The sequence below is a fragment of the Chlorocebus sabaeus genome, chromosome 7, assembly GCF_047675955.1.
Source record: "Chlorocebus sabaeus isolate Y175 chromosome 7, mChlSab1.0.hap1, whole genome shotgun sequence".
In the NCBI taxonomy this organism is placed as follows: Eukaryota; Metazoa; Chordata; class Mammalia; order Primates; family Cercopithecidae; genus Chlorocebus; species Chlorocebus sabaeus.
Genome location: NC_132910.1, coordinates 40,375,197 through 40,388,515, shown reverse-complemented (window position 1 = coordinate 40,388,515; position 13,319 = coordinate 40,375,197). Strand labels below are relative to the sequence as shown.

The 13,319-nt window shown below is 39.3% G+C and overlaps 1 protein-coding gene across 8 annotated transcripts in view; it reads left to right on the top strand.

Moving 5' to 3' along the window:
• The window catches only part of FAM13A (family with sequence similarity 13 member A), a 375,981-nt gene that overhangs the window by 191,497 nt on the left and 171,165 nt on the right, over positions 1–13,319 (top strand). For all 8 annotated transcript variants that reach the window (XM_007999242.3, XM_007999239.3, XM_007999240.3 and 5 more), the window contains one exon: positions 12,324–12,407. In XM_007999242.3, the coding sequence (XP_007997433.1) occupies positions 12,324–12,407 (84 nt within the window). The remainder of the gene's footprint in view (positions 1–12,323; positions 12,408–13,319) is intronic.

Sequence of the window (13,319 nt, the reverse complement as noted above, 5' to 3'; positions counted from 1 at the left end):
TATGAAATACACAGAGCGTTGCCACTGCCTCAAAAGCTTAGTTGAATACTTAGGAAAGACCTAATACTGATTAAAGGCTTCATATTTTCACTCCATGTATTTCCACTCCAATATATAGGTGACACATTATGATTGTGGCTTGTACAAGACAGATAGTACATGAAAGATTATTTGTTATGATTTCCTACTTTAGTTTGCTTTGGGACTTACCTAACATGCGTTGTTTCCTGATCTCATTAAATAGGAAGGACTCTTCAGGAGAGGCAGTGTTCTGTGCAGGTGAGAGCAGGTTTTGGAGACAGACTGCCTGGCTTCAAATTCCAGTGTTACCACTTACTAGATGTAGGACCTTAGACAAGTTACTCAGACTCTCTGTACCTCACTTTCCTTACATATGAAATTTGGATAGTAAAAGCACATATTTCATAGGGTTGTTGTGAAGATAAAATGAGTAAATGTATAATAGCACTTAGAAGAAAACCATGCACGTAGTAACTACTATATATGTGATAGCCAGTGTTGTTTATTAATTTGATTATCATTACCATCAATACTGCACTATTTCAATTCATAATTTTCTCTTCAGTGCCCACAATATAAAAGACACTATAATAAATATTTGTGTAACTCAAAGCACTTTCTTTAGTTGAAAACAACAAAAAACAACTCTGGGAAAAATTTGACAAAAGGAAAAGAAAGGAATTTCTGCAAACCAGACTTCCCAGAGGACCCTTACCAAGACAGCTGACAGCTATAAGGTTCTGGGCAGCAGGTGTTGTGAGAGCCAAACAGTGTCTTCAACAGACTGCCACTGGGAGAGTCAGCTTTAGCTAGTCTCAGTTTTTGAGTCTTCTCATTTCTGGTCAAAATTATAGTGAATGGGTATCTGATTGATATTTGGAAGTTCTTGGAAGACATGTCCAGTTGTTCCTCAGAGATACACTTTTATTGAAACACTGTATCCAATAGAAGAGTGGTTTCCTAAAACTACATCTTCCTCCAAAGAAGGGAGAATGAGTGTTGGACATACAAAGATATTAATTGTCTACTTCAGCACCATAAAGAGAGAAAAGATTGAAAAGTCCTTTAAGCATCTGAGATCAAGGATGGAAAATGGGATAAGCATGTAAGTAATTAGTACAAGTAGCATGTGACCCCAATTATAATGTTCATGTAGGGTAGATATGACAAGAAGGGTGGGTTGAAATGTGTTGGATGGCAGCAATAAGAATTTAAATGTGATGATGGGCAGCAGTAATTAAAAGTTTCCAGGAAAGGAGTAACTTGAATTGGAGTTGGCTATGGTTTGGATGTAGTTTGTATGTCTCCACCAAATCTCATGTGGAAACTTGGTCCTCACCGTTGGAGTTGGGACCTAATGGGGGGGTGTTTGGGTCATGGGGGTGGATTCCTCATGAATAGATTAATGCCCTCCCTTGGAAGTGAGTGAGTTCTCACTGTATTAGTTTCTGCAAGAGCTGGTTATTAAAAAGAGCCTGGCACCTCCCCCTTTGCCATATGATCTCTACACAGATTGTCTCCCTTTTGCCTTCCTTCATGAGGCACTCACCATATGCAGATGCCCAAACTTAACTTTCCAGAATGAGCCAAATAAATCTTTTTTCTTTATAAATTACCCAGCCTCAGGTATTCGTTTATAGCAACACAAAACAGACTAAGAGTAATAAAGTAGAAAAAATTAATTTGGCATCCATGTGTAGGATAAACTGAAGAAGAGGAGTCGGAAGAGGTTGTTTTTGACTCATCAGTCTATTCAGCTATTCAAGCATTTATTGAATGCCTGTTAGCCAGCTGATATTCTATGAGCTTTAAAAATAGCAGTGAATTAAAAAATAATACCTGCTGTCATGAAATTTACCTTTTAGCGGGGTGGGCACAGACTATAAACAATTAAGGAAGTTACTATGTCATCTGATGATAGATTCTGCAAAAAAAAAAAAAAAAAATTAAACCATGATACACTCTTGAAATTAATGGTACTATGTATGAGTTGGTGGGAGAGAAGGGAGCTGGGGAGCTTTTTTGTGTAGAGAAGTGAAGGAAGACCCCTAGGCTAGGGAGCATTTGAGTGGGGATCTAAATGACGTGGCGGAGCAGACCATACAAACTTTTGGAGGAAGAGCATTCTAAGCACAAGGAACGGCAAGTACAAAGGCTCTGAGTCAGGCACTTGCACACTTGCATATGGTAGTGGATCATTATTTAAACCTCTGTGCAAATAAATAAAAAGTAGAGCTTCTCTAAGTCAAGACTGTTAAATGAGAAAGTATGGTGGGTTCAATGATCAAAGGACAGCACAGTTATTAGGAACAGATCAGAGCAACACATGGACATCTAAACCAATCTCAATTCAATAAGTACTGTGACAGAAGTAAAGCAGGTTGAAAAACATAACTAGGGAAAGCTTTTTTTGGTGAGGTTGTTAGATGGAGCTTCTCCAAAGAGGTGATATAGGAGCTGAAGGAAAGCTCTATATTGGATTATAATAATATTAAGACTGAGAGTCCAAACTTTAGAGCTTAATGATGCTTGATGTCTTTGTCCATCTTCCCTTGCTTATAACAGAATACCTGAAATGGAGTCATTTATAAAAGTAATTTATTCTTTGTAGTTTTGGAGGCTGAGAAGTCCAAGCTCAAGGGGCTATATCTGTTGAGGGCCTTCTTGCTCTAGGTGGTACGGGGCATCACATAGTTAGGGGGCTAAGTGTGCTAGTTCAGATCTCTCTTCCTCTTCTTCTTTTTTTTAATTTATAAAGATAAGAGGTTTCTTTGGCTCACAGTTCTGCAGGCTGTACAAGAAGCATAGTACCAGCATCTGCTTCTGGCAAGGGCTTCAGGCCACTTCCTCTCATGGTGGAAGCGGGAAGGGGAGCTGGCATGTGCAGAGGTCACATAGCAAGAGAGGATGCAAAAGCCACTAATCCTGCTCCCATAATAACCCATTAATTCATTAACCCATTAATTTATTAATCCACAAATGAATTAATCTATTCATGAGGGCAGAGCTCTTAAAACCCAATCATTGCTTCAAGGCCCCACCTGTCAACACTGCCACGCTGGGGCTTAAATTTCAGTATGACTTTTGGAGAGGACAAATACTCAAACCGTAGCACTGGACAATAAAGCTTTGATTTAATTTGACCACCCCTGCTGCAATTAATTTTCATTTTTTTCTTTACGTGGAAATGACTGGTTGCCATTTTCTGTAGGGTAATTCTTAATAGACTTAAACACAATTAAAATTATAATTGTGTTTCATAAGGTATATAATTTGTAAGGTTGTACCTGTGACTATTATTGTTGCAGTTCATAAAGTAATTATAATTAGTTCAAAATTCTATGTAGAATTTGACTACTTCTCATCCTCCCATTTCTACTTCCCTGGGCCAAGCCAGAAAATTACAGAGTTTTTCCAAAAATATATAGTGAAGATCTAGAAAGTGCTATTTTAAAATTAAGCTTATTCCTTTCATTAACGTAAAGATAACGTTATATTTCTTTTGAGTTTTAAGAAAATCTGTTTTTTTCAGTCAATCAAATTGAGATTCATTTGAGATACAGATGAACTGCAGAAGAGACTTCTACGGGATTAAAAAGGATGGTCTGTAATGTACCAGTCATATGTATTGGACCCTGGTTATGTGCAAAGTAGCACTATTCTACATGCCCTTTCCTGTAAGAGGCCTCAGTCATGGGCTTTTGCTACTTCAATTTGCAATTGTATCAGTATTGCTATCTGTCATCTGCTCTCCAGATCACCAAATCTGACCAAATCAACTATTGTGAGTTTGACCCCAGCACACCAAATGTGGTTCCTCCCTGTCATAATGTAGCTTCTTTTACATCTATCCTTATCCATCAGAAATAGAAAAGTGTGTTATTATCTTATTCCCAATATCACAGAGTCCACCAAAATTCTCTAATGGTTGGAAATTAATACTAAAAGGAAGGGAAATGTAGAAGTTGACAGTTTTATTTGTTCATTAAAAAATATTTACTAAATATGCACTGAATACTAGAATATACTGATCAAATATCTTTACCCCTCATGAGCCTTAAAGACTTTTTGGAGTGGTAGACAATCAATAACAAATTAAAGTGAGTACTGTGGTTGAAGGTGAAGCCTGTTAAGAAGAGAACAGCATAGTTAGAGGAACCACTTTAGATGAGATTGTTAAAGATGGCCTCTCTGAGGAAGTGACATAGGAGCTGAAAGATAAGATTGAATGTACAGCTATGCTAGAGCAGTGTGAAAAAGCATTCCAAGGAGAAGGAATAAGAAGGGCAAATGCTGGGAGGCAGGAAGGGACTTGCAGTATTTGAAGAACAGAAAAGAAGGCCGTGGTGGCTGGGGCATAATGAGGAGGGGGCAAATGGTATGAGATTAGAGACATAGGCTAGATCATTGGGACTGTGTAGGTCATGGTAAGGAATTTGGATTTTATTGTAGGAATAATGATATATCATTGGAAGATTTACGGTAGAGAAGTGACATCCTCTGATTTACATGTACAAAGCTTGTAGAAGGCAAGATGTTTGAAGTAATTTAGGTGAACAGTGATGGTTATGATTGGGGTGGCTGTGCACATAGGGAAGAGTAGACAGATTTCAGTTTATTTTGGAGATAGTACTGACTGAACTTGGGGGGTTGAATGCAAGATGTATGAGAAAGGGAGGAATCAAGGTAGATTCCTAAGACATTGTCCTGAGCAACTAGATGACATTTGCTAATCTAAGGAAGACTCAAAGACTGACAGTTTTTGTTTTTTTGTTTTTTTGAGAGAGAGTCTTGCCCTGTCGTCCAGGCTGGAGTGCAATGGCAATCTTGGCTCACTGCAATCTCAGACTGACAAAATTTTTTTGCTGATAATTTATAAGCTCAAGTTTGAACATACTAAGTGTAGAGTTGCCAATTAGGCAGTTAGATGTAAGTAATTTGGGCTCAGGAGAAACATCAAAGACAGAGACACAAATTTGGGCAACATTATATATTGGTTGTATTTAAAAGCCATGAAGGTGAATGATTTCATATCATTTAGGAAAAGAAGACTTCTCTGTATCAACTCTTCAGTCACTCCAACGTCCTTCATTCATTTATTCAACACACACATATTGAGTTCCTGCTATACCACACACTTCTTTATGGAATTGTGATCACAGTAGTAAAAGGAGACATATTATTTGCCACCGCCTTCTTTGCCACCACCACTGCCTTCTTCTTATTCTTCTTCCTCTTCCTCTTCTTCTTTGTTCTCATCCTCCTCCTCCTCTCCTCCTCTTCTTCTTCTTCCTCTTCCTCTTCCTCTTCTTCCCTCTTCCCTCTACTGCTGCTGCTGCTGCTTCTTCTTCTTCGTCGTCGTCGTCTCCTCCTCCTCCTCCTCCTCCTCCTCCTCCTCCTCCTCCTCCTCCTCCTCCTCCTCCTCCTCCTCCTCCTTCTTCTTCTTCTTCTTCTTCTTCTTCTTCTTCTTCTTCTTCTTCTTCTTCTTCTTCTTCTTCTTCTTCTTCTTCTTCCTACTTCTTCTGCTTCTTCTTCCTACTTCTTCTGCTTCTTCTGCTTCTTCTCCTTCTCCTTCTCCTCCTTCTCCTCCTTCTCCTTCTTCTCCTTCCTCCTCCTCCTCTTCCTTCTTCTTCTCCTTCTCCTTCCTCCTCCTCCTCTTCCTTCTTCTTCTTCCTTCTTTTTCCTTCTTCTTCTTCCTTCTTCTTCCATCTTCTTTCTTCTTCTTTCTTCTTTCTTCTATCTCGCTCTGTCACCCTGGCTGGAGTGCAGTGGTGTGATCACAGCTCACTGCAGGCTGGACCTCTTGGGCTCAATAGATCCTCCTGCTTCAACCTCCTGAGTATCTAGGACCACAGGAATGTGCCACTATGCCTGCCTAATTTTATTTTATTGTTTTTGTAGAGACGGAGTCTCCCTATGTTGTCCAGGCTTAGAGTTCTCTTTAGTAGAGGATTCAGAAAATAAACCAATAACCAATAGATATGTAACTGTAACTTTGTTGTACAGAGGAGGAGCAGCAGCCAACCATATGGAGTTGGTCTGGTTGAGTAGGAAAATGTCTTCCCCCTATATATTGGTCAAGGTTTTCCAGAGAAACAAAACCAATAGGAGGTGTGTGTGTGTGTTTGGGGGGGGGGGGGTGGTGGTGTATGTATGTGTGTAAAGAGAGAGGCGATTTATTATGGGGTTTGGCTCACATGATTTTGGAGGCTGAAGAGCTCTATAATATGCTGTTTGCAAGCTCTGGTGAACCAGGGAAGCTGGTAGCATGGCTCAGTCTAAGTCCGAAGGCTTGAGAGCCTGGGAGACTGCTGGTGCAAGTCCAGAGTCCAAAGGATGCAGAACCTGGAGTTTTAATGTCCAAGAGCAGGAGAAGATGGGTGCCCCAGCTCTAGGAGAGAGAGCAAATTCACCTTTCCTCGGCCTTTCTCTTCTATATATGTCTTCAGCCAATTGGATGGTGCCTGCGACATTTGGTGAGGTGGATCTTCCTTACTCAGCCTGTTGATTCAAATGCCAACCTCTTCCAGAAACACCCTCACAGACGTACCCAGAAATAATGTTTTGCCAACTCTTTGGACATCTCTTCATTTAGTCAAGTTGACACCTAAATGTAACCATCACAAGCCACCTACCAGTGATATCATGGAAGCTAAGAGAAGAGAGTAATTCAGGAATAGTCACTTTCTTTAAATGTTGCTAAGAACAAGAGTAAGATGGAGGCTGAGCTGTGACTATTTTGGCAGATTCTGTGAAATAGTGAGACAAAGACCAAATCTTAGGGCATTGAAGAATGAATTGGAGATAAGGAAGCAGAGAAAGTGAGTGAAGATGGCTGTTTTAAAGGAATTTGCTATGAAGGGAAGCAAAAAAAGTAGGACCATAGCTAATGGGAGATGTAGGATTAAGGAAGTATCTTTTAAAAATAAACAAACAAAAACAATAAGATATGACTGCAGAGCATGCTTGTGATTGATGGGAATGGTCATAGTGGGGAAGGGAGTGACAGGAGACCACTGAAGGAGCAGCCTTTGGGGAGGTAAGAGGAAATGAGATCCACTGTGCATATGAAGGGAATTGCTCTTTGATACAACCAGTCATATCTCTCATTGTAACAACAGGGAAGGCAGAGAGGATTGAATGATTTCAGCTAGGTTTGTAGATTTGATGGTGTGGCAATGAGTAGCTTCTGCTCTAATATTTCTGTTTTTCCAAAGAAGTATGAAGCAAGAATAGAAAGAAAGGCGTTTGAGAAGAGAGGGAAAGACAAGAAATACCATCTTGGAAAGTGGAAAATCAAGTTACGCAAGAAGTATAGCAGAATTGCTGTACATGAGGGAGGGTCCATTCAAAGTTTATGGTCATAAATTTAATGTGAAACCAATCAACCAATTCTGTAATTTTTTTCCAGCCAATTTGAGTTGCTCCATTCCCAGCACAGAGAAGGCATATAGCTGGATTCATCCAACATTATACTTTTGTGAGGTGAAAGCAATGATTGGAGACTGGAGGAAGGAAATTAAGGGTATTAGCAAGAGAATGAAGGATCATAAAGGGAATTTAAGAAGGGAATTAAGAAGGGACTAAAAGCAGGAGGAATGCACGGGGAGTTTTGAAGGGGATTTTATTTATTCAGTTTACTCAGTCACTCAACAATTGAACTCCTACTATGTGCCAAACCTAGTTGTAGGCTCTGTAGATATAATGTATTTATGAACAAGACTGACCAACTCCTCTTACAGAGTAGGGTGAGATGGACAATAAAGAACTAAAACCAGCCGGGCGTGGTGGCTCACGCTTATAATCCCAGCACTTTGGGAGACCGAGGCAGGCAGATCACGAGGTGAAGAGATTAAGACCATCCAGGCCAACATGGTGAAACCCCATCTCTACTAAAAATACAGAAATTAGCTGGGCATGGTGATTCCTACCTGTAGTCCCAGCTACTCAGGAGGCTGAGGCAGGAGACTCTCTTGAACCTGGGAGGCAGAGGTTGCAGTGAGCCAAGATCACGCCACTGCACTTCAGCCTGGTGACAGAGCGAGACTCCACCTCAAAAAAAAAAAAAAAAAAAAAAAAAAAAAAAAAAAAAATTAAAACCAGTAAGTGTAGTTTAAAGTCAGATATTTCTGATGGCTGTAGAGAAACATCAAATAGGGTAAGGGGATAGAGAGCAACAAGTGGAAGAGGAGAGAGGTGGTGATTAATATCCCTTCCCAGGTGGCATCCTGGGAAGAGAACCTGCTCCAGTAAAATTAGCAAAGACCTGAATGAAACAAGGGACCAAGCCTTAAAAGAGCTGTGGGAGTAGTACGCAAGGCTGAGAGGACAGTGAGGGCTTTTCTATTTTTAAATGTCATCAGTAGTTGAATAGTAAAGCAAAAGAAGCCATGATAAACAAGGTATTTTTTCCTTCCTTATTGTATTTATAATTGGTGTTCTCATAATACCATGACACAGCTGTTTTAAGCAAGTAGGTGTTACGCAAAGGTCATTAAAGTGAGCAACTGGTTCAGTCAAAAGTCTCATGTAAGTAGACCAAATGTTTAAAATAAATATAGATATACCCTATATGATCTATTAATGTCCAGTTTGACACTTCATTCTCCAGTGCTCTGCATTGGAATACCAACCATTCCAACTAGTAATAAGATTCAGTTGATATTTGTTGAATAAATTTTCATGCCTACATACAGTTTAACACTTAAAAAAACAAAACATCCCCCTCCAAGCTATTTCCAAAAAGTTCTTCTAAAGGAATAGTTTAAACATAAGCCCAAGGTCTCTTTTGCCTTGAGAATGTGGGAACTTTCTTTACATGGCTTTGTAAAAAATGTAGATGTAATTTACATACCATTGAAATTCACTCTTATAAAGTATACAATCTATGGCTTTGTGTGTGGTCACAAAACTGTGCAGTCATCACCATTACCTAATTCCAGAATATTTTTATCACCCTACAAAGAAACCTCAGCCGGGCACGGTGGCTCACTCCTGTAATCCCAGCACTTTGGGAGGCCGAGGTGTGCAGATCATGAGGTCAAAAGATCAAGACCATCCTAGCCAACATGGTGAAACCCTGTCTCTACTAAAAATACAAAAATTAGCTGGGCATGGTGGTGCGCACCTGTAGTCCCAGCTACTCCAGAGGCTGAGACAGGAGAATCACTTGAACCTGGAAGGTGGAGGTTGCAGTGAGCCAAGATTGCGCCACTGCACTCCAGCCTGGCAACAGAGTGAGACCTGTCTCAAAAAAAAAAAAAAAAAAAGAAACCTCATGTACATCAGACCTGTTAGCAGTCACTCCACATTCCCCACTCCCTCCAGCCCCTGGCAATAATCAGTCTGTTTTCTGTCACTAAGTATTTGCCTATTCTGGACATTTCATTTCAGTGGAATCACACAATATATATCCTTTTGTATCTGTATTCTTTCATTTAGCATGTTTTCAAAGTTCATTAATGTTGTAGCAGGTGTCAGTACTTTATTCCTTTTTATAGCTGAAGAATATTCTATTATGTGACTATACCATGTCTTATTTATCCATTCATCAATTGATGGGCGTTTGGATTGTCACCACTTTTAGGCTCTTATGAATAATGCTACTGTTTGCATTTGTGTTTATGCTTTTGCTGTGGACATAAATTTTCAACTTTCTCAGATACGTATGTACAAATATAAATGGCTTTATAAAGGTTTGTAAAATGTTTTAGTGTTTCATACTTAACTGCATAATATATGTTTTAAAAGAATAAGTTATCACCAGTTATTTGCGTAGGCTACTAGTTGAATTATTTAACTTTTCTCTAGAAATCGAAGTACCATGGGCCTTACAGGAAGGTGTTACCTGTGTCCTGTGGCTCTGCAGCCCCCTTGCTGGCTGCTTGCTGCAAGCGTGGGGGCTGCTGTTTCAGCACCATTCTGATGGGGCACTGGGAACGCAACTCTAAACAGGTGCTGACTTGTCTTTTCATCAGTAAATAGTACTTCTTCCCTGAGCTAGATCTTTTATCTGCCAGTTCATTCTCGGACTGCTAAACTTTACTTTGTCTGTATTGTCTGTGTTTAAAGTCGTAAAACAAAAAGTAAATATAATTCATGTAGGCGACATTTGCAAATAGGAGTTTAGAAAAAATGCTTTCAGAGACTTATAGGGAAAAGTTGACTGTCAGCCTTGTGCCCATTAATTCACAGAGACAGGGCTGGAAAATAGAATAAAGAAATACTGTCACTTCTGTTTTATGCATAAGGAAGAAAGAATTATAGGTATTTGTAAACACTCAGACAGTCATAGACAAAAATCAGACATTTCTACTAATTTCCCTTAACAGCCTTATTTCTTTTCATCATATTCTAGCATTTACAGACCAGTAGTTTAAAAAACGGGTACAAGTATAAAGCATAATTGTGTTATCCAAGCATAGTCGTGTTATCCAAACATAGTCAAATTACGCAATGGATTATGCATTTGGCTCTCCTAAATGTCATGCTGGATATAGTTTATCCCTCTCACGGTGAGTCAGAAGCGGGAATGGGTTCATTCACTATTTCCAGAAAGCAGCTTACCACCAGCAGGTGCTGTAAGTAGTGGGAAAGGGTAGGACCGGAATGCACACTTATTTAGGGATCTCTGAAATGTACCCTTTGGTACTTACATAAGGGCTACATGAGGCCACAGGCAGCTGAGAGTGTTGGCAGTACCTGCAGCTACTCCACAGCTTAGAAGAGGCTTCCAATCCCCTATGCATCTGGGAATGTTTGTCCCTAGCACAAACCTGAGAACAGGTGCTGTGTACTGCTTTGTGGTCCAGACATGAGTCTCAGCTTTGCCACTGTCTATGTGATCTTGGACACATCACCTTAGAATCCAAGTCCCTCATCTGTAAAATCAGGGAGGCTGACTAGTTGACCTTTACAAAACTCTTTTGGCTTTAAAATGCTATGGTTCCACAACTTAGTGGTTTAAGATGCCAAGTATAGTATATTGGAGATGAGTAATATATAAAGGTATTAAGAGCTCAGGCCCTAAAGTTATACAGAACAATCTTTGAGTCCTCTGTGACCTTGGGCAAGTTTACTTAACTTCTGTAAGCCTGCATTGTGTTAGCCTTAAAGGGGAGATAATGATAATAGTTCCTAGCTCATAGGGCTGTTGGGGGTAAAAATGGCATTATAAATGCAGAGTCTTTAACAGTGCCCCATACATCATAAGATTCAATCTTTATTAATAATAAGTAGTGTTGTTACTTTCTTTGGGGACATTTTATCCTAATAATATATTGCTCCCTTTAGAAATAAATGAATTTAAGTCTAGCAAATTTTAGTAATATTGTGAAGTATATAAACTAAAATTATGTTTAAAATATTATAACGAATTAGCCATAAACTAAACTTTTAAAAATATATGATTTAGATTATTGAATGGCAGGAATGTTGGGGAAGAAATGGGACACAGAGGATTATGGAATAAGTGAAAAAAAATCTGACTTTCTCCTTAGCCTTCTTGTTGTCTATAATTTTCCTTTTATGTATTCTTTTCCTATCTTAATTTGGAGATGGAATCATCTATGGAAAGCTTATCCAAGTTATTGGCTATTCGGAAGTGAGGCTCTGCATTATTGAAACAACAAAACAAACAAGATTACAGTCATTTCTGTTTATCATGTAGGAATAAATAATAAATCTGTACAGCTCTGCCTCAGCTGCCTCCTTGTAATTTCCGCCATTATTTTGGTAAATGTTGTTTTGGTGTGAACCAAGGACTTGGAGGTTTAATAATTCTGGAAACAGATACTCATATATTCTTCCACAGGGTGTTAATACAAAACTATCACCATTTAATAGTAGTTTGCTAAATTATCTGAAGGAAATTGTTTAAGATCAAGTATGTAAAGAGTCAGAATCCATCTGTAAAATGTGGGGAATGTTGGCGACTTTAAGTTTGTTGGTTGATATTTTGGAGATTTAACTATTCACTTCTCAAAAGAAGAGCAAGCTGTCTATAGTGGATATGTATGTGATAAACTGACATAATAGTGAAGATAAGATTTTCAATGATCATCTCTGAATATACATACTGTACATTTCCCACCTACTCCATCACCGTCTTATTTTACTTTGCTGTTGTATATGACAAATAAGAGGAAAAGTTTTGACTCCATATTACAATTTCACCAGCTTCTGATGTGAACAACTCAATCCAGAAGTGCTCTCCCTTAAAAACTGTTTTTCACTACCTTGTAATTTTTGGTTAGGGTGAATGTTCTTTAATTTCTAATGTTTCCTTTATATTTCTTTTGTAGGAGGCCAGTTATAAGAACTCCCTGCCCATCCTTTTAACAAGAGGCTTAGAAAGAGACATGCCAAAACCACCTCCGAAAACCAAGGTAAACTATGTTTGCTCTGTAGGCGACCATGTGAAATCTTTAGCATGGTTCTTTGTTATTTTTTTGTTGTTGTTTTTGTTGTTTGTTTTTGTTTGTTTGTTTGTTTGTTTTGAGACAGAGTCTTGCTTTATTGTCCAGGCTGGAGTGCAGTGGCACAATCTCGGCTCACTGCAACCTCCACCTCCTGAGTTCAGGCAGTTCTCCTGCATCAGCCTTCGGGGTAGCTCAGACTACAGGTGCACACCACCATGCCCAGATAATTTTTGTATTTTTAGTAGAGACGGGGTTTTGCCATGTTGGCCACACTGTTCTCAAACTACTGACCTCAGGTGATCTGCCTGCCTTGGCTTCCCAAAGTGCTGGGATTACAGGTGTGAGCCACCGCGCCCAGCCAGCATGGTTCTTTATGCTCTCCTATTTCCATGTTCTGTTGCTTGCATTTCCTTCAACCCTTTCGGTTTTTCATTTGTTTGTTTTTGCAGGGAAGTAGGCATGAGGTAGTGTTGTGGGAGGATCTGGTGGTGTAAAAGCACTTTTTGTATAGTACCTTTAATCCGTGGTTGCATTCAGCCAAAAATTCTTTGGATACTCCTATTATCGAACAGACAGTGATAATTTTTAGTAGATGGTTTTACTTCTGCTCAATAACAATTGTTTCTATGACACCATGCCTTTTGCAGGAACATAGATGGAGCTATCCATCTATGTTTCCTAGGCTATCATGCCTAGGAAACTAACGCAGGAATAGAAAACCAAATACCACATGTTCTCACTGATAAATAGGAGCTAAAGGATAAGAACTATGAACACAAAGAAGTAAACAACAGGCGTTGGGACCTCCTCGAGGGTGGAGGGTGAGAGGAGGAAGAGGAACAGAAAAGATAAGTATCGGGTATTGGGCTTAATACCTGG